The sequence below is a fragment of the Typopeltis vanoorti genome, chromosome 1 (assembly GCF_054136105.1).
Source record: "Typopeltis vanoorti isolate ZY-2024b chromosome 1, IOZ_Tvanoo_1.0, whole genome shotgun sequence".
In the NCBI taxonomy this organism is placed as follows: domain Eukaryota; kingdom Metazoa; phylum Arthropoda; class Arachnida; order Uropygi; family Thelyphonidae; genus Typopeltis; species Typopeltis vanoorti.
In genome coordinates, this window is record NC_143549.1 from 64,044,001 (window position 1) to 64,067,748 (window position 23,748).

Here is a 23,748-nt window from a genome sequence, read left to right on the forward strand (position 1 = left end):
ATCAACGAAAAACTACAAAGAAAAATAAATAAATAATCTCACACATTTTATTCCCCAAAAGGAGTATGCAATGTCAGACGCAAGTAACGGAGTTTAACTTCCAAAAACCTCTCAGGTATAGTGTCTCAAATCATATAGCAGTATAATATAATACATGAAAAAATGGCATAATACATATTGTTGAGATGTGAAAATCAACCAGAAACTACAAATAAAAATAAGTAAATCTTCTGAGACATTGGGTTCCCCAAAGTAAGCAAGAGCTGTTCTTTTAGTCCTAATTTTTGGATATCGGTGCCCAAGTGTTTCACGTTTGAGGTAGCTCGTGACTACGGATTATTTCGAGACTTCTGAGAATATACACACTGTGATCTTAATACTCAACTACTGCTGAAATATCTAAAAATTCCAAGGAATTCCATTCTTCCATTTTGTAATTACTAGTTCCTCATAAATGAATACAAGATGACTATATCCTGCAGACATCAATATGTCATAAACTCTTCTTTGGCGGTGGAGTCGATATGATAAATTAAGAAACACCGTAACTTAATTTTGATTAAAAAGTCGGCTTAACTCAATGGAATTGGTGATTGCATTCTTCAACGCTAAACCGCCTGAAGATAGATTTAAGTTCAAGTTTAGTCGCTCGCCGAATAGAGGAAGTTTTTCTAAAGCTTTTTCGACCGGTTCCCGAGTTTGTCGATCTCTGGGATGGGCAAGCAGGTTTTTTCTCCAGGAATCTCTGTGTTTTTTTTTTTTTGTCCTTTAAACTCATGAAAATCGACCGTAGAACCCACACTATTTCACACATTAAAAAGATTGCCTCAGGGTTAGGACCACCAGGTAGCGGCACTTGTTCAGCCTTCTCTTCTCTGTGGGCTGCTTAAATTAGTGATAGCTTCGGGCCAGCTGTTTCTGATTAGCTACCAGTGTAGATTGAACTGCCCACTTAGTCTCCAAAAGTTATATAGGGCTAAAAGGCCTATTCCCTATACCGGAATAAAAGGTATTAGCTTATGTTATTTGAATTTCGATTAATAATTTTTTATTAATAATGTTTGTGATTTCAAAATTCAACAACAAAAGCCTTCATGGACCTATATTCTGGTTGCTTTTCTTGGCCTTTCCAAGTAGCTGTTTTTTATCTTTGGTAATCTTTGGTCTTTTAAATCTTTGGTAAACTTTGTTTCTAAATTGTAAATTTACGATTTAATCCTGCAACTCAATAAGAAATGAAAATATAACACACATAAGTTTAGACAATAATACCAATCATGGGTTTGGATCGTCGTATTGCGATTTGTTTGTCGTCATCGTCTCAACAATTCAGGTATAGGCTTTTTATGTCTTGTTCCTGCTCTGCAGATGAAGTTGAGCTTCCATCTCAGTCTTGGACGCCCGAGGATTTCCCTGTAGGTTTATATTTATATGCTAGTTTGGGATCCTATTTTATTCATCATTTCTGTGTGTTGTAGCCAATTTCGTTGATACTCTTCTATTTCTTGTATACGATGTTTTTTGTATCTAATCGTTCTCTTATTTCCATGTTTTTCTTCTTATCTAATCTAGTGAGTCCCAGGAGAGGTTTAAGAAACTTCATCTCTGCTGCTTCCAATCTTTGTCTGTTTCTTTATTTTAGAATCCAAGTTTCACTTCCAGATTTGAGAGATGGTTTAGAGGTCGTATTATGTAATCATAATTGAGTTTCTTTAGTCATTTGTTTTCCAAAATTTCTTTTAATTATGCCATTCATTTGATTGCAAATTTGCAGTCTTGCTTCCAATTGTGAATCAATATTGTATTGCGGGAATGTATATCCAAAGTATTTGAATTCTGAAACTTGTTGTATTTTTCTACCGTTAAGCATAATTTTGACCTTTTCAATAATGTTTCCACGCATTGCCATAACATTTGTTTTGGTTTCGCAGATTTTCATTAATTTTTTTTGTTGTTGTTGTTATTTCATTTGGTTAGTTGTAATTCGTAGTTTATCTTCTGAATTTGAAAATATTACTTGATCATCTGTATAACGTATTGTATGTAGTTGTTTATTGTTGTTAGTTTAATACCATCCTTGACAGTTGTTTTCAATTATTTTAGGATTCTGTTTATATAAATGTTGAATAGGATTGGGGATAAGACACAACCTTGTCTTACTCCTTTATTTATAGTTATAGGTTCTGATAATGTTCCATCTGCAAATTTGCATCAAATTTGCAGAGGGAACTTGCAGATCTCACAGCAAGTAAATAAAAGAAAAGTGGTAAGATTAATTCTTTTTTCTATGATCTGTTGCAATGTGAAAGAGGCATCTGTGCATTCTCTCTCTCTCTCTCTCTCTCTCTCTCTTCTAAAACAACACTGTTCTTCTTCTTCTAAATAATTTTCTGTATATTTCATTAGTATGTTCTTTAAGATGTTCGCATATAGTTTAGATGCTATTATTAAGAGAGTAATGTCTCTGTAATTTCCACATTTGTCCTTGGGACCTTTTGTTGTGAATATTTATTACTGTTCCAGTTTCCCATTCTTTTGGGATCTTTTGATATTTCCAGATATTACTGAAGCATTTAGGTAAGTTTTCTTTTATGCTATTGTCTGCATATTTAAAGAGCTCAACGCATATTCCATCCATGCCTGGGCTTTTTCTATTTCTTGAGTTTTTAAATTTGTTTCCTTTCATTATTATTTCTTCGGTACTTTCCTGTATATTGATATCTTCAATTTTGTGAGTTTTGTCATTGTTTTGTATATTTGTTTTTTTATTCCGCAATATTTTACAGTGTTCTATACAATCCTCTTTGAAAATTAGATTATTTCTTAATTGGTAATTTTCTGCTGTTTGTAGTTGCCTGAAAATGTTAAAACCTATTCTTTGTGGTCCAGTGATATCCTGCTCTAATGATTTAACATATTTATCGCAATTATCTCTGCTTATACTTCTGGAAAGCTTTCTGAGTTCAGCCCGTAATTTCTTATATTGTGTATAGTTTAGCAGTGTTTTTCTTTTGCAGGTAGATTTTAAAAGCCTGTTTTTTTCCTTTTGATTAATTCCTTTAACTCATTCCAAGTTCTGAGCCATTTTTGGTCCTTGATTCGTATCCTAAACTTTCTTCTGCTGCTTTTAGTATGGTTTCCTTTATATTTTTTCAGTCAGTTTCAATATTGTTTGTGGTTGGTTTTATTTTATCTCGTATTCTGCTTTTAAATAAGTTACTGATATTCTCCTGTTCTAGGAGGTGAATTTTAAACTGTATGTTAGATGTTAGTTCATTATCTTTTTTTTTTCTTTTGAAGTATGTGGTTCTTTTTATGAATTCAAATCTGCTTTCAACTAACATGTGATCACTATCAATTTCGCTCCCTCTAAAAACCTTATATCCATGATATTAGTATTTAGTTTGTTGTTAATAATAATGTAATCTATTATTGATTTTGTTCCTCTTGCTTCCCATGTATACTTGTATTTTTATGCCAAAAGAGAAAGCATTACTGAGTTTTATTGATAGATTGTTAAGTATGCAGAAGTCTCTTAATAAAATTCCATTGTTATTGATTACTGATTCTTTCTCTGATCCAATACATCCTGTTATTGGGTTACTTTCCCCTCTAGCGTTGAAATCTCCGAATAAAAATTGTTGTTTTATTTTTATTTGTTTCATCAATAGATTCCTGAAATTTTCCATAAAATTCTTCTGTGTCTCTTCCTCTTTTCCATCTACTGGTGAATAAACTCCGAAAATATTGAATATTTGATTCATAATTTTCAATCTAACTTTGATTATTCTGCCTGATACAAAAGTATAATCCGAAATGTTTGTTTTTTCATTTTTTATTAACCACCTTACCTTATAGATCAAATACACATCCTCAAAAGCTTCGTATCCATCATGAATTTCAATGTAACATCAATGGTATTACAATTTTAATATGCACTTCGCATCCATGGAAATGTGGACGTTTATATATACGTCCTGGCCGATAGCGTGGTTTTAATCCGAATTGCAAATGAAGGTGATCCCAGATGAAGCCCACTTCTATTCTGGGATCGCCTGAGAAGATCATGACATAATCTTCCAGAATTTGAGATCTCTTGTTTTTCTTTTTTGTCTAAGGGATTGCTTCTATATCAATGTTTCTATTTTTTTAATTCTCTGTTTAGCTCATCAATTTTGTGTGTGATTCCAAGGACATTCCATAACTATTTTTAATTTTTTCAAAGAGAAGGGTCTGTCCATTAGCCGGGTCAATTCCGATTAAATCCATCCTATTTTTCTTCTACAGAACTTTGCGAATAATTGGAAGTTTCCCCTGGATAGGCTGTGAACGTTTCGCAGGGTGCGTCCGGTGGTGGGGCTGCCACCTTAAGGCCTACCTTAAGGTGGCAGCCTTAAGGGAGGTGAATCTTTCCTATTATATTATGTTTTTTTCCATCTCACGCAGTGTGAGCCTGCTTCCCCCCCCTCCCCCGAAAGGGAAAAAACATAATATAATAGGAAAGATTCACCTCTAGCCCTCGACTACTCTAATAGCATTGGGGGATTAAGGAGCAAGAGGAACAAAAAGAATGAGGAAAGAAGATTAGGGGCCTGTCTACAGATAGTGTACAGTATTGCGGTTTGTATAATGTTAAAAAAAACATCGCTGGCCATTAACTAAACTACAGATAGTATACAGTATTGCGGTTTGCATAATGTTAAAAAAAAATTCTTCGCTGGCCATTAACTAAACTGCTGGTGATAATTAAAAATAGATACTATGTATTTACATATTACCAAAGTTATTTAAGGCTAAGAAAGTTCCAATTAGTCACGTTTGTGAATAATAAAAAAGGCAGAAGGTTTTTTAAAATTCTAAGAATTTACATTGAAAAATGAAATAGTTATATCGCCATATCTGTTATAAAATCAGAGAATGCTAATTAACTATTTCTATGATGTAACTAATCGTAATTATGTTCGGTAATTATTACTACCTTTCGTAATTATAATTTCGGCTAAATTATGATATGAAATCATAATTACACAGAAAAAAATTTAATTATGAAGATTGAGGGAAATGTAATAGCAATCGGGTTTTCTTATTTCTTTGAAGTTTGCAATATCGACAGCGAAAACAGTTTTGGTTTTCGCTGATTTTATAGAACATAAAATTGCCTTTCATCCAGTGGCCTAGTGCTATAGAATCGAATGACATTTCTACAGGGCTGAAGAACTACCCTCAATTAGCTGTACTTAATTTCATATTCGGAATCTCTACTAAAATGTTTTGAGTCACCTGAAGTTTAAATTGCAGTTGGGAAACTGTTGCTGGCAAAATGTGAAACAGCAATTCGAAACTATTCAGACATGTATCGTATAAATAATAAAAAAGTATATGTTAACCAAAAATAGCTGAAGGTTACTCGCTAAACAAGAATGCTTTTGCAAAACACTTGTTTTTGAATTTTAAAATGTGCTCGCAGTGCTCATGGCTTACATTGCACCATCAGCATTTGTGACTCAGTTTGTGAGCCATTGCCTTTGAAAATGGATCAAACGTGGGTCGCACACTAGGTCACACAAGCTAGGTCAAACTGGGTCACACGGCTAGTTGCTGTACATAGAATGAACAACATTTTATGGTATTCACTGCCTTCTTGAAGAAGATTTTATTCAGCTAATGCAAAATTCTTTTATGATTGAAAAAAATTGCTCAGGGTCTTCTTCCAACTGTCGAGGCAGAATGTTTGTTTGTTTTGTTGATTTCATTTTTAATCTATTTTTATAACATATTTTAGTAATTGCATTCAATCATTTACGCACTAAGCAAGACATTGTGAAGGACGCAGATGAAGAAGAAAACACATTCTTATAATTCATGCAATGCTCCTAAATTCCTCAATTGTAGGCGATATGAAATAAATAAATATATATAAATAAATAAAATAAATAAATGAATTAAATAGATAAATAAAATAAAATAAATCCTAATGTGCACGCTTATTTTCTTCGAGTGTTATATTATCGCATTTTTTGCTGTTTTACAGTGATAGCGTTTTAAATCCAGGGGGAACAAGATTTGGAAGCGTGGAAATATACAACATTGGTTAGTGTCATAGGAACGATTTGATAATACTTCTGTTTAATTAATACAATTTTTTTTTGGTATGCAAGAACACTCATTAATCTTGTGTATTATCCACTCCCGTTAGTTGAGAAATTCAAGGAAGTCCAAGACAGTGTTTGCGTATCTCAATATAGCACAAATGGTGACGAGCGAGTTATTCTTTTCATAAAAATAGCTGCCAACGCCGTATTCGATGAAAACCTAGTGAAGAAAATAAGGACTGAACTTGAAAACGAGCTTACCAGACAATTTTCTCCTTCACTTATCTTGCAAGTGAAGGATATTCCTGTAAGTATTTGTCGAGAAAATGTTTTCTTTCTGTAATATTTTTAACATAATACAGCAATTATTATTATTACAATTATTTCCTTTAAGGAAGGAAGGCATTGGAGGATTTGGTTTATTTATTTTATTACAAATACTTCAGTGACTCAAGAACTCGTCATGTGAATCATTAATATTATTTATAGTTATGTTTATTATGAATACTAACGTAAAAAGTCTTTTCAGTAACTGGTACACATGTTACAGTCATTGCATAAACTAGCACCACCACTGATTACCATTAAGACAAATGTGATTACCATAAATTTATTTTAAAATAAAATTTCATTATTCTTTATCAGTAGACTTTAGTCACACTAGAAGTCGAACATGAATAATACTTTTAAAGAAGGTTGCACGCATGTTGAAATGAATAATTCGATTAGGTAAACAGAATGTGCACAGAGCATAGTTTTTGCGCTTTGAAATTATACCTATAATTTTAAATGTCAGAAAAGGATATTCAGTGTGTGTGTGTGTGTGTGTGTGTGCTTATATAAATGAATGGCGTGTACCAGTTGCATGCATTAATGGCTCCGTAACCTTGAAGGTTTTAAGGATTTTATGTAAAACAGTATAAGATTCTGATTCACTAGGCGAGTATTTTTCTTGAACGTTGTTAAGATCAGCTTGCCAGTGAAGAGAGCTGTTAATTCTTTGTGCTACATTGATAAGCAGCGGGCAACTATAAATTAGGTAGTACATTTTGTGATAATAATTCAGTTTTGGAGATATGAGATACGGAAAAATTACCAGAAAGACTACGTCAAACTCTTACTATCATCATCACTCAATCCCAAAACGCATAAAGAAAGCAAGTGGATGAAGTATCTCACAAAATTAAAGGGATGAAATTCCTACATAGAGAAAGATTTAATTAATCCTTTAATTTATGTTTTGTTATTTTGTTAAAATATATAAATATTTCCTCATCATTTTATTTACCTATATATGAAGATATAATCTATTAGGTATTAACCTTTACAAAACGTATCGCTGGTTTTTGAAAATCTGCTGTCAGAAATTCAAACTTTCTTATATTATATTAAATTAATATTACGTATTTTTGAAAACGGTGGTGAACAAATGTTTCCGTAGATTGCTCAAGTATTTATTATATATATATATATATATATTTTTTTTTTTTTCGTAAGTTTTGTCAGATACAAGTCGGCAGCATAACACTATGAAAAGCCGCAAATTATTATTATTCGTATAAAAAAGATATTAAAAGTAGTCAGAAATGCTTACGTCCTCCTATCGTGGAATTAATTTCATTGCCTAATGTTAAGAAAAAGAGGAAGAGAGAAAATGATTATTATATTTTGGTTCATATTTTTATGAATCAAAAACATAATTCATTAATCGAAAACAAAAGTTCGGCAGTTATTCAAATTTTTGTTGCGATATATTGATTATTGGTTTATGAAAATATTGAGAATTTTCTAAACCTCATCCTCAAAAACTACTGTTAGGATAATCCTTTCTTCTTGCGACCTTTTTTACGTCTATTTTACGAGCTAGATTAACTGCTTCTTTTTTTTCCTTTAGTCAAATCAGAAACTTTCTCTTTATTTTGTTATTCTAATTTATGTACATTAGCGTTTCTGTAGTAGAATTTCTTGAAATCAGAAGAAAATCGATTGGAGCCTTCTTATCGGAAAAATCAGTGAATCAACAAGGTAGATAAACAGAATGTGTTGCACGGAAGGCCAGTACCTTCACTGCAAGCTGAACGTGACAATTTAAAGTAATAAATTAACACTTAATATGTAAATAGCAGTTCCTAAAATGCAAATGTAATTTTCATTTCAGTACACGGCGACTGGAAAAAAGAACGAAGTTGCAGTGAAAAAGGCAATAGCGGGGGAAAGAAATATTAGCAGAACTGCAATCATTAATCCGGAATCTCTTGATTATTATTATGATAATCCTGAACTACAAGGATATTGAAAAAAATTCCACACCAAATTTCGGAAATATTGTGCACTGTGAAAATTATTCTTATCCACAGAGGTTGGATATAGGGAAAATAAGTTGTAAATTGAGTATCTGTTACTTCTTTTAGAGCCATGGTTTGGTTTGGCACCACAGTACACTGAAAATATGATAAGTCACACCAAGGAATCAGAAAATAAATTGAGTGTTTCAGAGTAATAAAAGTCTTTTTCTACATTATTTTTCCATTGGCAGTACATAATTTTAGAAGCTATATTTCTTATAAATCATATATTATTATTATTACTACTACTACGAGGACACAAAGAAACACACCATGTTCAAATCCAATCCTACTTGCAAAAAATAAAAAATTAAATTGTGTAATAGCAGTTGAAATCTTCCGAGCACGTACCAACAAACAGTAAAATCAACATCTGGCTTGCGACCAGTATAGAAACATAACCACGAAACCACCAACATCTGTTATCTTCCTCAGATAAGCTCTGCAAAGCTTCGAGAAAGAAATCAGAAATGCCTCCCAAAGAAAGAATATAATACATTATACAGAAAAAGAGAAAAGAAAGAAAAAATCGGTAGGAATTTCATTGTTACAAAAAAAAGTGAGAATTAAACCTGTTGAAAATATGTAATACTATGTGTTGTAAATATGCAATTCAGAATGTGCAATGATAATTTTAATAATAAAAAAAGGATTGATTTTTTTAAATGTAATCAATTATAAAAAAGAGAATAAAAAATTATTATTAAGAGAGACCTGCAGGTAGTCAGAGACTCATCGAGGGAGATCCATACTACACCAGCTATCATACTTATTCTTGAATTCATTCACACTGCTTGACTCACAACAACCAATGGCAATCCATTCCAATCACGCACCACCCTCTGAGAGAAAACTCTAGAACTCACACCCTTCTTGGCGGCCTTCATTCTCAGCTTCCAAGGATGCCCTCTCGTCCTTTCCCCACCCTCCATAAATTGAAAAATTCCATCAATTGAAATCCTGTATGATCCTGTTCATAACTTTCTAAGTCTCAATCATATCACCCATATTGCTCCTGTTTGTTAGTGTCTGCAGTCTACAAATTCTCAATCTATCTTCATAATCAGTATTTCAGAATCCTGATATAATTTTTAACACTCTCCTTTGTATTCTCTCCAATATACCAGAATCACAACGAAAACCATGAGACTAGACCTGCAAACAATAGTCCAAGTTAAGTCTTATCAAGGCCTTGTAAAGAGGCAAAATAACATCCTAATCTTTACACGTGAACGTTCGTTTCAACATTACAATTATCTTTTGAGTTGTATTTGCAATCTTTGCTACATGGCCCCTAAACTTCAACTTTCTATCTATTAACACTCCAAGATCCCTAGCCTCATCTGTTTCTTCTAACCTAATCCCACCAATATAATACGACATGGATATGATTACCTATCCACATGGATAGGTAATCATGCCGAAGTGAATGACTTTACATTTACTGAGATTGAACTGACACCCATTTCCCTATGCTCACAATTCCAGTCTATTCAAATCATTCTGCAAAGACTGCATATCAGCAGCATTGCTGATTACCCTACCTACCTATCTTTGCATTATCAGCAAATAACTGTATATCGCTTGTCAAATCCTTCCCAATATCATTAATGTACAGATTGAATAACTGTGGACCAAGCACTGATCCTTATGGTACACCACTTGTTACCTTAAACCTTGCAGATTCAGATCCCCTGTATATTCCACTTTTTGATATCTGTCAGTCAGCCATCCTCTTATCCATGCTAATATTGCATAACCCAAACCCATTTTCTCCAATTTATGCAGCAGTCTGATATGCTGTATTCTGTCAAAAGCCTTAGCAAAATCCAAAAGTGTCATGGTGTATCCATTCCCCTTGTCTACTTCAATGGTAACATTGTTATAGAATGTGAGAAAGTTGCTAAAACATGACCTTCCCTTAGTAAACCAATGTTGTTCATTGCAATGTAGAGATTCACTGTCATCCCATTTCTGAATGCGGGCCCTGACCAATGTTTCCAAAATCTTCACCACCACTCCTGAGACATTAATCGGTTGATTGTTGGATACATCGGTCTTTGCACCACCCTTGTGCAATGGAATTACCATACATTTCTTCCATTCCTGCGAAATCTTCCCTGTTCTGAGACTCATATTAAACATCCTGGTCAAAGGAATGGCAAATTCAGCTGAACACTCTTTTAGCACACGTGCTGATATCCCATCATGTCCCTATTACTGAATTCTTATTCAGTTTGTGCAACAGCTCTAATGCCTCGGCCTCACACACCTGCGTTTCTTCATTTAGTGAAGAGGTAACAGTGAGCTCAATGTTGCGTTATTAAATCTCATTGAAGCTTATCCTTTGTATTAAAATAATAATTAATTCAATAGCAACATATGAACATTTACATACTTAAAAGTTTAGGAACATTGGTTTTGAATTAAAAAATTATTACTTATTAGGTTTGGCCCAAAATAGTCAGTTTAGTAAATGTCTACAAATGCGTTTTTGTGCTCTTTTATGCGATTCTTATTTTATTTGTATGCTTATTTAAATATGCTTTCTGGAATATCATTGACTTCTAATATAAAACTGGGCACACAACACTCGGCTACCTTATCTGCGGCCTGTTTCTTAATTCTGTTCACTAAGTACGCCGAAAATTTGTTTAGAGGCATAATTTTTATGAAAAGTACTGCCCGTTCATCCCCGAATTTGTTAAACTAGGACACACAAACGCAGTCGTCGATCTCTCTGAATAGTTGAACTGAAATAACAGAAATTAAATACGACAGTCCTATTAAAGTGAAAAAGTAATTCAAAATTACAATCAGAGATTAAGAAACTGTTTTATAAGACAGTTTCTACAATATATTACAATCATAAACTGCATAAAAAAAACAACATCAGCTGATATGTACCATAAAGGAGTGTAGGGAATATTAGTTTCTTATGAACAATTAATGTATTAATTGTTCATAAGAATTAATATATTTTTCACTTTCCGAAATTGCTAGAACGTAGATGTATTGTTAGCGATGCGCAACTCCATGGAGCAGTTACGAGATAATTGGTCTTCTGTTGAACCTTCTAGGGTTCGAATCCTTTCCGAGGCAAGGGGAACTTTTATAAGGACTTTTTAAGTGAATGTCACTTGTTAGTAAATATTCCCATAAAATAAGCATAGCGGCTGAAAACATACAACAATTGGTCTTATAGTATTAAGTCCTTCATCAGTCCATAACTCTAAAATTAATCCTATCCAAATTTTTCATTCGCCATCTATTTTTTTCTAAACTTTTCTCTCTCATTTTAAGGAACTATACCAGATTAGCTCTGCTCACCTATTCTTGAATATTAATTACTAGTCTTTCGTTATTGTGTTCTATGTTTTCATGTTTCCATTTTCACTAAAATTTCTGTTTAATTGTGCCAGACGGTTCGAAGATTTATCGTCGCTTACATCATCCCCTTCGCTATGTATGCGCGTGTGCAGAACGTTTGGAAAACTTCATGTAATATACCTCGTGCGATCAATGGAATTCCTGGTGGATGGTTTTTTCTTTAATAACGTTTCCCAATTATTTCATGATGCCCCATTTTTGATTTTGCGATTTGTACAAAATCTATCATATTTTTCAATATTCCTTGGTTACTTCTTCTTTAATTTTCATGTCGTCAAATTTATTATTATTATTATTATTATTATTATTATTATTATTATTCATATAAAAGACACATCGGAACTCCGTCAAGAATTTAATTCCCTGAAACTACAATACGAAGTTTTAAACCAACAACAACATAAAGAAGAACTTGTCATAAATGGTCTTCCAGAAACTGAATCCACAGAAAATCTCAGAGACGTAGTTTTAAAATTAGGCCATGCAATTGGCATCCCCCTACAGCATAATGATATTCAGACCATAAATCGGATTCCCAGGAAGAACAAAAAACAAGGCTTGCCAAGACCCGCTCCGGTAATAATCCGTCTGACAAGCAAGGCTACAAGAGACAATCTCATAAAAGCCAGCAGACTGAAAAACCCAGTTGTCAAGGATTTAAATGCATCGCAAGACAATACGCCAATCTTTCTCTCTCAGTATTTAACACCTTTCAATCAGAATCTTTTGAACCAAGAAAGAAAAGAAAAAATAGAAAAAAGTATCAATTTTTATGGATCAAAGACGGCAAAATATTCTTGAGAAAGTCACAGACTTCAAAGTCTATACAAATAAAAAGCTCGGAAGATATAGATAGGTTGCCAGAGTGAAACAAAAGACTCCAACTTAGTTCAATAAGAAGATCACAACACAACAAAAACGAATGTGAACCATCAGATAGATGTAATTACACCAGAATATATCAGTAATTGTACTTTCGAATCGCTTGATGCATGAAAACAACACACAGTACAAGCGAGAGGTCGCTCAATCTTGCATATTAACATCAGAAGCATCCGAAAACATTGGTTATTGTTACAGGCTTATCTTAGGAATTACACTGATATTATTGATATATTGATTCTAACAGAAGTATCCATAACTAATGACGAAGCGACTGATTTCAAAATTCCAGGCTTCCAAGAACATAGATCATGCCGCCAAACAAATAGAGGGGGCGGATTATTAATATTTATCAAACAAAAATTAATAGCAAAAGAAACGGCCTATCAGTTTGAGCATGCTGAAACCCTTTGCCTCGAAATCACTAATACCACCAATAGACAGCACCCCATAATACTAAATGCTATTTGCAGGCCACTAAACCTAAACATGATAAAATTCTTGCACGAACTCAATTTCTGGCTTTTATGCCAAGAAATTGAGTTCGAATACCTAATGATAATTGGCGATATAAATATTGCAAACGAAAACCAGAACAACCCTGTACAATACCTAGACACGCTATCCATGTATAATCTAATACCAACAATAACATCATGTACTAGAGAAGAAATATTCGGAAATACTGTCACTGCCTCCTGTCTAGATCATATAAACGTCCGAGCACCACCAAATAGTTACACTGCATCAGTCATAAAATGCAAAGTAGCAGATCATTACTTCACCGCTCAAAACCTGCACACCAAGACAATATCCATGCAATGTCCCACAAAAGAAAAGCGACAGAAAACAATAATAGACGAAGAAATAGTCAACCACGAAATAAGAAAAACAGACTGGGAACACCTGGCATCAGATTCAGCAGAGATCTTATATAACAACTTTAAACTCACACTGGAGGAAATATATAAGAAAGCTACAAAGAAAGTTTATGCAATATTTATGTTTATATCGCCAAAATCCTTGGATAACACAAAACCTAATCCTAGAAATACACAGAAAGGACGTCTTACGAAAGGATTAAAGTGATATCCAAATTACACAGCTTTAAAAACTTAATATAAGATAACAAGAAATCGTCTTATAACATAAATCAGAAATGCAAAAAGAAGCTACTACAGAGACAAACTAACCTCTGCGCAAAGCAACATGAAACAAACCTGGCATCTGATCAATGAGATGCTAGATTGTGTTCCCAACACCACCGCCTCCGAAACCAAAAATCACAGCTTCATAAAAGACGCAAAACCTATCCAACAACTAGCAAATGACTTTAACCAATACTTTGCAGACTCCATCCAAGAACTGCATAGAAATATTCCCCAATCACAAAACGTGACCCTCCACTTGGACCACAATCAAAACAGACATTATAGTTCCCAACCATAAAAGAAGCAGAACTTCTCTCTGTAACACATGAAATCAAACCAAACAAAGGCCTAGGAATGGATGGTATCAGACCTAAAGATATAAAGCAACATGCAACTAGTTTAAGTCCTATCCTACTAAAATTAATAAATAAAATATTTAAAACAGGACAGATACTAAGTATGCTAAAGACCGCCATAATCACACCCATATACAAACATGGAAAAAGAAATTTAATTAGCAATTACTGACCCATTGCAACATTACCAATTATCAATTAAATTATGGAGCGGATCGTATTGAAGAAACTCACATCATACACTGAGATCTTTCATATTATCCCCAAAACACAATATGGTTTTCAGAAAAATAAGGGAACAACATCTCTCTCTTTACAGACGTAATTAATACCGCCTTAGACAAAAACAAAATTGCCATGGTAGTCTTTATTGATCCAACTAAAGCATACACTCACACATCAAACCTTGTTAGAAAATCTGAGGTATGTTGGAATAGCGGGCCTCTGCACAAGTGGTTTACAAACTACTTTCAAAATAGAAAGCATATCACACGTATCGGATCAAACCGAAGCAGAGAGCTACCAGTAACCTGTGGAGTACCAGAGGGAGCTGAACTCTCCCCAACTCTATTCAACATTTACACGCACGATATTAATCAGCTACCACTCAAAGGTAAGATATTCCAATACGCAGACAATAATATCCATCCACAATAACGCAAGCATAGCCCAAACAAATATGCAACATGACATAAATCTGATCATAGACTGACTCACGAAAAACTCAATACACCTAAACTCAGAAAAGACAAAATTAATGATATTCAGAAATCCGCTGACGCTACCAGTTGATAACAAATATATAACCATCCAACATCCACTTTCCAATATAAAAAACACACAGAACAGCAAAATCACTCAGGTTGAAACAATACGATACCTTGGAATTTACTTCGATGCAAATATGAACTGGAATAGCCACATAAACCATCTACACAACAAACTCAGAACAATCAATAGCAAACTCTACAGGTTAAAAGACATAGTTCCCATACGAACCCTAATATACAAAGCATTATGCCAAAATATACTAAGATACGCTATAACAACGTATGCTTTCTGTGCACCCTACAAATTAAATAGATTAATGTCGCTACAGTACAAAATGATAAAACTGTTCTTTTGGGAACAAAGAGAAAATAACGGCTTTTTATATACTGCAATGTCAGAACACAAAATACTGACAGCAAAACATTTATGTCACTATGCAGCTTTGCTAAAACATTATTTCGATGCCAACTATAGGACAGTCAGAAATACATATCGTATAACAAGACCTCAGACTACTAATTATATCACATATAAATACAATAATCACTACGGAAAGGCCACGCGAAACTTCTACATCCCAGACATAATAAACAAATTACCTTTTGAATACAGAAACCTTACAAACTACAATAGCCTGGAAAGATCTCCAAGGACATACTATGAACAAGAAACATGCAACGAAAATACTATACAAACTTAATGAAACACAATATATTCGCTCAGGTTTCCAGTTCAGCGACGCATCAGTACATTCCAAGTTTGTGTGTGTGTGTGTGTGTGTGTGTGTGTGTGTGTGTGTGTGTGTGTGTGTGTGTGTGTGTGTGTGTGTGTGTGTGTGTGTGTGTGTGTGTGTGTGTGTGTGTGTGTGTGTGTGTGTGTGTGTGTGTGTGTGTGTGTGCGTGCGTGCGTGCGTGCGCGCGCGCGCGCCCGCGAATTTCTCAATCATAGATTTCGTAGCTTCCCAACACAGCAAAAAAAAAAAAAAAACAATAAATAATAACCAACTGGTGTCATCCTCAAATAAGCTAACATTTAAACTTCGAGGATGAAAGCAGAGAAATTAGTTCTCGTCCAAGATGTATCATATGTAACCAAATGCATGTAATGTATACGTATCACATATAAACCAATGTATGTAATATAAGTATCATATGTAAACAAATTAAGTAATGTATCATATATAATCAAATGCATGTAATGTATGTAATAACTGTAACAAAAGTATGCAATATAGAGTGATTATATCCATTGATATTGTATATATTAAAGTGTAAAATTGCAAAGAACCATAATAATCATCATTATGATTATTATAATAATATATGTTGTAAACAGTTATTGTTATTATTATTATTCAAAAAACGTTTATGTACGAGAAAGTATTTGTTATGCATAATTGTGTTCCTATAATGTATGTAATTTATCTGAGGAATAATAAAAATATTAAAAAAATATATTATTATTATCATTATTATTATTATTATTATTTTCACAATGACAAAGTTTATTATTCTAATCACATATTTTGAAAAAATATAATGATATACAGGGTGTTCGCGATAAATTTGACATATTTATAATTAATTATATTTTTCCGTAAGTTACATGTATTAACACACACTTCTCTTCATTTAAAAGTTTGGACCCTTCTTCATTCATATACAAGATGTCAGAAAGGATGGATAGCTGGAACCCACCTGAATCATGGAAGAGAATAACTTGTATCATGATGATTCGTGCCCGCCATCAAAATAAGGATATTACGACTGCTGCCCAATGCTCCCTGAATACAGTAAAAACAATCAGGCATGAACTAGAGACTTGCAATGGTGACTACGAGGATGTAGCAAGAAGAAAGATCCCTAGCAGACGATCTGATTGCGTTCGTACAGCAGAATTCCTCGCAAATCTGCAGGAACAGGTGTTGAAGAACCCTGGCATTGGAATTCGGGCTTTGTTCGTGGAGTTGCTAACTGTAGTCAAGCCCTGGATAACAAGGGTAGCCAATGGTAGGCCGTATGTATGGCAGCAGGATTCGGCCCCTTGCCACACCTCTGGGAAAAGTCAAAAATGGTTGTCTGAAAATTTCTACGACTTCACCAGTCCAAATGTTTGGCCTCCAAACTCCCCAGACCTTAACCCCATGGATTATTTTGTATGGGGCGCAGTTGAAAAAGACACCAATCGCACTTCCAGTAATACAAAAGCCCAGTTAATGGATAAAATTAAAACAGTTTTTGCGGCCCTTCCCAGGGAGACCGTAGCATCAGCTTGTTCGAGGTTCCGAAGCAGAATTGAAGCTGTGATCGATGCTAATGGTGGTTATTTTGAGTAAATCTTGTTGATAGTATTGTAATTAACTCTGCCTGTAATGTTTTTTTGTCAATTCATTAAATTTAATAGATACAAAGAAGATTTTCTTTTTCCTTACGAAACTGTCAAATTTATCCCGAACACCCTGTAAATATAATGAAGTAGAATAATTCAAATCATGAAATATATATTCATTTATTCAAACAGAAGTAATTCGAATAAGGGAGCTTAAAGTTCTAGACTCCAAAATCAAGTGTCAGTGATTGATTCTGGTTACTTGGCACATTGCTTATCACACTAGCCAAGATTTTAATTTTATTACCTGGAATAATGTATTGTTCGTACTTTACAAGGAAACTAAATAACAGTACGGCATGAATATCGTGATGCAGGCAACTGGTCACTTTTGCACGATAATGCACCATCTCATCGTTCGAACATTGGGAGACAGTTTTTGAGCAAAAACCAAGTTTGTGTGTTGGATCACTCGCCGTATTCACCTGACTTAGCACCCTATGACTTCTTTCTCTTCCCCCGGCTTTATTTGCCGATGAAAGGAAAGCTATACGACACCATTGAAGACGTTCAAAAGGCAGTAACCACGACCATCAAACAGTATCCAAAAAAGGATATAAAAAAACTCATTTAACGAATTAATTGACCGTGATAAACTCTGTATAGAAGCTGAGGGAGAGTATATTGATTGAAATAAAATAATTGGATAATTATAATTGGCTTGTGTTTTATTTTCTATCAAAAGTTCGGTTTCTTTTTGGTTAGGGGTGTAAATATAATATCACTCTTTCTTGACAAAATGAATATCAATAATTATTCGCGCGCATTTTTTATTCCTTGGATTCGTGAAATAAGTACATGGCATAGTAAATTATATTCGACAAGAAATTATATTCTTAATTTTATCTTTATTTTACATGAAGTTGAAGGGGGGAAATGCATTAACGTTAAATACGTTAATATTTAACGTTATTGGATAATACTGTACACGGCAATCCACCCTCTCTAGAAAGGAGTTTACATTAGGTGATACTAGGATAAATTGATAAGAAGTCTACCTTTATATACAAAAACAAATGGCCTAGTTGTAAAGATATTTCACGTGGTGACTGTTTATTCACACCTTGGTAAAATAAGTATAAGAACAATAATTTCTTGAGAAGTGTAATTTACTTTTTTTCTAGCGAAATTCTCTAATACAAGTACATATCATTACGGCAAAATTTTCTTACATTAATTATCAAAGAATTCACGATTGAAGTAAATCGTTAGCCATCGAATAATGGTAGTGTACGCTTAAAAAAGAATTGAGACCAGAAAATACTGGTCATAATTAAAATCCCAGGTTTCAAAATGTAGTTTGTCCTTAATTTTTCAATGGATAATTTATTCACTGTTTTCAGAAGTGAAAGAGGAGAAATGAGAGGGAATGCAGGCTGATCGAACCAAGCATCACTCAACATTGTTTATCGAAATCAAGGAATTCGCTAACAACACAATGGAAGATCGCAAACAGAAGTCCGAAAGCAAAAAAGAAAAAGAAAAAAAGTATGGTACAAACATGGCATCTTTCATTTTCACTTCTTCCGATCGATAGCACACTACAAGTTTGAGGAAGTTTAGCCTAGAGATCTTTTCAAATACCCGCTATCTAAACTGCCTGAAGAAAGATCGATTAAGACCACAATAGCAATTCTGTTTGAAAGAATGAACAGAATTCTAGTGATTATCCTTGTCTTCAGTTTTTAATAATGAGTGTGGAATCTTTTTCTTATTATTATTTCCGGAGGTAAGCATGACTCATATGAATATGACCTCGGATGCCCAGAGCGATCCTATGTAGTTCCCATGGAAATGCTTCTATGGAGTATCCATGACTCCACTATTTTAATGATTATTTTGTTTTTAATAGAAGCTACCTGGAAATTTGCAAAGCAATAAAATCTCAAATTAAGCAACTTTACCTAACTGAATCTTATTTTTTTAAATATACAAAAGTGTATATCAAAACACATTATAGATTAAATAAATGCAAACATCATTTCTTTTATTCCTTCTCTCTCATGCATTAGGTCCAAATATTTAACATGTAAACCCAATATCTGGAATCATATTGAACAATGGGCGAAATTTGCTATTAGATAATAATTATTAACTGCTCTATCGTATTATTATTTGGTATAGTTCGCCCACCGTTTGTAGGTCTCTCCTTGGAATTTTGGCAAGAATAGTCGATTCATTCTGAAGGGGAGAAAGAAATGAAGGATGTACGAATTGGTCGCCAACATGCGAAATCACGTGCTTTCTTGTCTGTCGCTGTAATAGTAGTAGCTGGATTTTTGTTGTCGCTTTTTTGCATTATTTTTTTATTATTAATTTGTATGATGGATCCAGTACAGTCAACAAGTTCTGTTGTTAAACGTTTCAGTAGCTCTTGCAAAAGAATATTGAATAATGTGCTGACATTCTGCGAAAAAGAATCGTCAGAAGGCCGTCTCCTTGTTCCCCTTTCTCAAGTCATAAAACGTGCAAGTGTAATTGCGGACGTATCGGGGTCGACTGTTAAAAGAATTCGTAGGGAATCAAAAGGTGAAGGTAAGTCAAAATTTAAATCTCTTAAAAAAAGCGCCAGAGAAAGAAAACCAACGAAACCGTAGCTTTGAATGATTTTGATGTAGACGTTATAAGAAGAACTATTCATGAATTTTGCGTGGTCGAGAAAAGAGTGCCAAATGTTCCGAAATTGATTCCTGTGTTTAAAGAAAAAATTAATTTTCTGAAACTTTAAGGAAAATACTTCATGAAATCTGATTTTGTTTTCAAAAGTCCCAGAATAAAAGGAAATTTATCATGGAGCGAAGTGACATTGTTTTTTCTAGAACGCAATATTTGAAAGCAATAAGACGTTTCAGGGAGGAGAAGAAACCGATTGTGTATCTAGATCAAACTTGGATTGATAGTGATTTAACTTATGGAAAATATTGACAGGCTAAAGAAGAATGTAAAGTGCTACAAACTGGAAATGCCTCCCGGCACATAATAATTTTGTGTGCGGGTGGAGAAATGTTTTTTTTTTACCGAATTCAAACTTACTATACAAAGCCAATTTAACTACTGGAGATTACCATGAGCAAATGAATTCTACGATCTTCGAAAAATGGGCAGAAGAAAAACTGATTCCAAGCCTTCCTAAAAAGGCTGTTGTTATAATTAATAACTCTTCATATCACTCTATTCGATTAAACAACGTTACAAATTGGTCTAATAAGAAGCAAGTTCTTATGGATTGGCTCTCTGCAAATAACATTTCTCATTCCCCAGATATGCGAAAAATTGAATTGCTTAATTTGGTCAAAAGAAACTCGCCCACAACTAAACTATTCAAATTCGACACGATGCTCAAAGAGCATGGATTTCTAGCTTTGAGGTTACCACCATGTCATTGCGATATTAATGCTATTGAGTATGCTTAGGCAGAAGTGAAAAGTTTCATTCGCCATCACAACGTAACTGGGGATATTGACATGTCGAAACTTTTTAAGCTTTCAGAACAGGCGATTGAAAGTATTATAGTTCAAAACTGGGGAAAACATTGCTCTCATGTCACCTCATTGGAAAATATGTATTGGGACAAAGACTGAATTATCGAAGAATTATGCGAACCTTTGGTGATCAGTTTAAGTGAAAGTGATGGCGATGCTGACACCGATTCAGATGACTCTGAAGATTAAAAGGATTTGACAATGGTATTTTTTTCCAACATTTTTTTGCATGGGTTTGTTAAAAGAGTCACAACAAGTCATAAATAATTAATCGGTTTAGGATATTAAAGTGTCTCAGTTCTCTCAAGTGTAAGTTTAGAATATCTAAGTTCATTTGAAAAAAATTCTGTTTTTCTGTATAATTATTTTTATTTTATAGAAAACTTTCTTAAAAATAAACTTAGTTAAATTTTTGTTTTATGCTATACCTTTTTTTATTTTGATAATACTCTACGAACATTTTTCCAACTGTTATACAAGCAAAATAGTTACACTTCAGAAACAGCAATGTTCGTAAAAGAAAAGCTAAATTTTCCGACCTGTAATAATAAACAAACTCATCCCAGAAGACAGATTGATTACCCTATTATCGGAATGGATTCTCCTTTTTCTGACATGCGCAGAATTGTCGAGGGATCTCTAATCGGTGGGCGAACTATAGCTGCGTAAAAATTCCCAAAGTAATTTTTATCAACACTGTCTTTAACGAATTAGTTAATCACAAATGGAATTGGCATGTATAAATATAAATATATTTTTCTCTCCAGGATTCTATAATTAAATATATCTTAAAAAAAACCATGAACGCTTTAAATTCTTATTTCAGCGTTATTTCATAAATATCGCAACATACATGCAGTATAAAACAACGAATAATAATACCTTCTGCTTTATTATAAACATGAACACATTTTGAAAGCGGGTCAGGGTAACTTCACTTGATGAAAATATTCATTTTTCATAAGTCAAGAAAATCGACAATTCTGAACGACTTATATAATTCGCACTTCTTAAGGATTTATAATTATGTTTCAAGTATTAATATTAGCGAATGAAGGAAATCATTAAGTTGGCTTCAACTAATAATACAAATGACGCTTTTTTGTGTGTTCGTTCAGACCTACTAGAATCTAAATGACTAGTTTATCAGCCTTCTGAAATTTCGAAAAGAACTGTGGCATTTTGTCAGAATCATTCACTACAAGTACTGCGAAAAAAGTAAAAAGAATCGGTAGAAATTTGAACAGACTAGGATACCTGTGCAGTGATGGATGGATTTTATAGAGAATTAGAGCATACGCTAAATTCTGTAAGTTTCTATTAACTTGTTTATTTTCATATCAGAATGTGTGTATCTTCAGAAGAGCTTTAAAATTATCGAAATTAATTCTCAAGCAATAAGTACTTAACGGCTGTGTTCTTGCTGGAATGATTAAAAAATCAGAATTTCCATAAAGGAAAATAATCTATCACCGTATGAGATTGGATAACTCACCTTAAGTTGAACAGCCTTTATAGAGGTTGAAGGACCCTGTAAACAAATACAGTCTTCTTCTTTACAGAAATTCTCAGTTTATTAATGTTCCATCCAACTCTGACTTATACGGAAAAGAAACAAACTAATAATGCCCAAGTTTAAGCGAACTCAAAGAATTAGAAGCTAATAAGTAGGAAATGTCTTCACAAACACAGCCTCCGAAGCCCGTTAGGTATCTGTCTACGATATCCTTTGATTGGAAAGAACTGATGAAGATTGGAATTCAGGTCTTTCCCACTAAAAGGACATCGTCCATACAGATTGAAATACGCAAGCAAGCTCTTCTTTTGGAGGAAATTTCCAACTTAGGAGTTTTAGCGTCTTTGAGTTCGCTTAATCTTAGCTATTGTTCGCTTGTTTCTTTTTTGTATCATTCAGAGTTGTGTGGAAGCAAACGAAAAAAGAATCTCTCTAAAGCAAGGTTGTGGTTCTTTCTTTGCAAATCTATTAGTGAGTTGGAGGCTTGTACGGCTTAGTAGCTCAGTGTATTTACTATAATATCCTCGCGGTCTGCCATTGCTCGTTTTATTGTCATGATTTTAAGCGAGTGAACTTCATTTCACAGTTAACTAAATAGGGATGTCGCTTCTTTCTTTCGAGAATAGCTAATAGCTTTGAATTTTTTTTTGTGTCGCCTACAAAAATGAATAAATACAAATAGATGAAAGATGATTTTCATAGTCCAGAGCAGAGTTCTATTCTTATCTAACCTTTGGAAAATTGCAATTAGTTTTACAGAACGTCAGTCTTTTGTGGCTGAATCAAAACCGATATTGCATCTTATATCCGGAAAAGATATTCTTCGTAGTAGTTCAAAGAACAGGAAGAGAGAGAGAGAGAAAGCATATTGTTCTGATAAAAAAGAGTGGAGTAATCTCTTTAGATCTAATAAAAGTAATAATATAACGCTACAGAATGAAAGTAATTCACCTTCTATTGTTCCGCGTGAGCGAGTGATTAAATAGAAAGAAACAGCTGAAAGTTGTAGTCGTTGGAAAAAAACAGTCCGATGAAGATTGTTTCATCGTCAGATGAAGATTAATCGAAGGAGAAAGATAAGAAGCAACTGAACCAATGCTTCTAAATCCGAACAGTGTGTACCTCGGAACTTGAACGGAGGTGCTCATGTTTTTCAAGTTGCAGAAGTAAGTGGAAGATTGATGGCGACCATTTCGGCGGAAGGGTGCCTATGAATATACAGTACCTATAATGAGGGGAATGCACTGATTGGACTGAGTCTATAAGAAAACTATGCTTCCCTACTTAGCGGACTGCTCCCTTCCTGATAAAACAAGCGTTTTAGAGAGAGAGAGAGAGATGTTGATGCATCATATCATAAATGAGAAAACAGTAC

At 33.8% G+C, this 23,748-nt stretch overlaps 1 protein-coding gene across 1 annotated transcript in view; it reads left to right on the plus strand.

The window, feature by feature from the left end:
* The window catches only part of LOC150110043 (acetoacetyl-CoA synthetase-like), a 72,107-nt gene extending 63,719 nt beyond the window's left edge, over positions 1 to 8,388 (plus strand). Inside the window, exons 13-15 of the mRNA XM_090403150.1 lie at positions 6,032 to 6,090; positions 6,197 to 6,399; positions 8,251 to 8,388. Coding sequence (XP_090259276.1) covers positions 6,032 to 6,090; positions 6,197 to 6,399; positions 8,251 to 8,388 — 400 coding nt within the window. The remainder of the gene's footprint in view (positions 1 to 6,031; positions 6,091 to 6,196; positions 6,400 to 8,250) is intronic.
* The last annotated feature ends 15,360 nt before the right edge of the window (positions 8,389 to 23,748 follow it).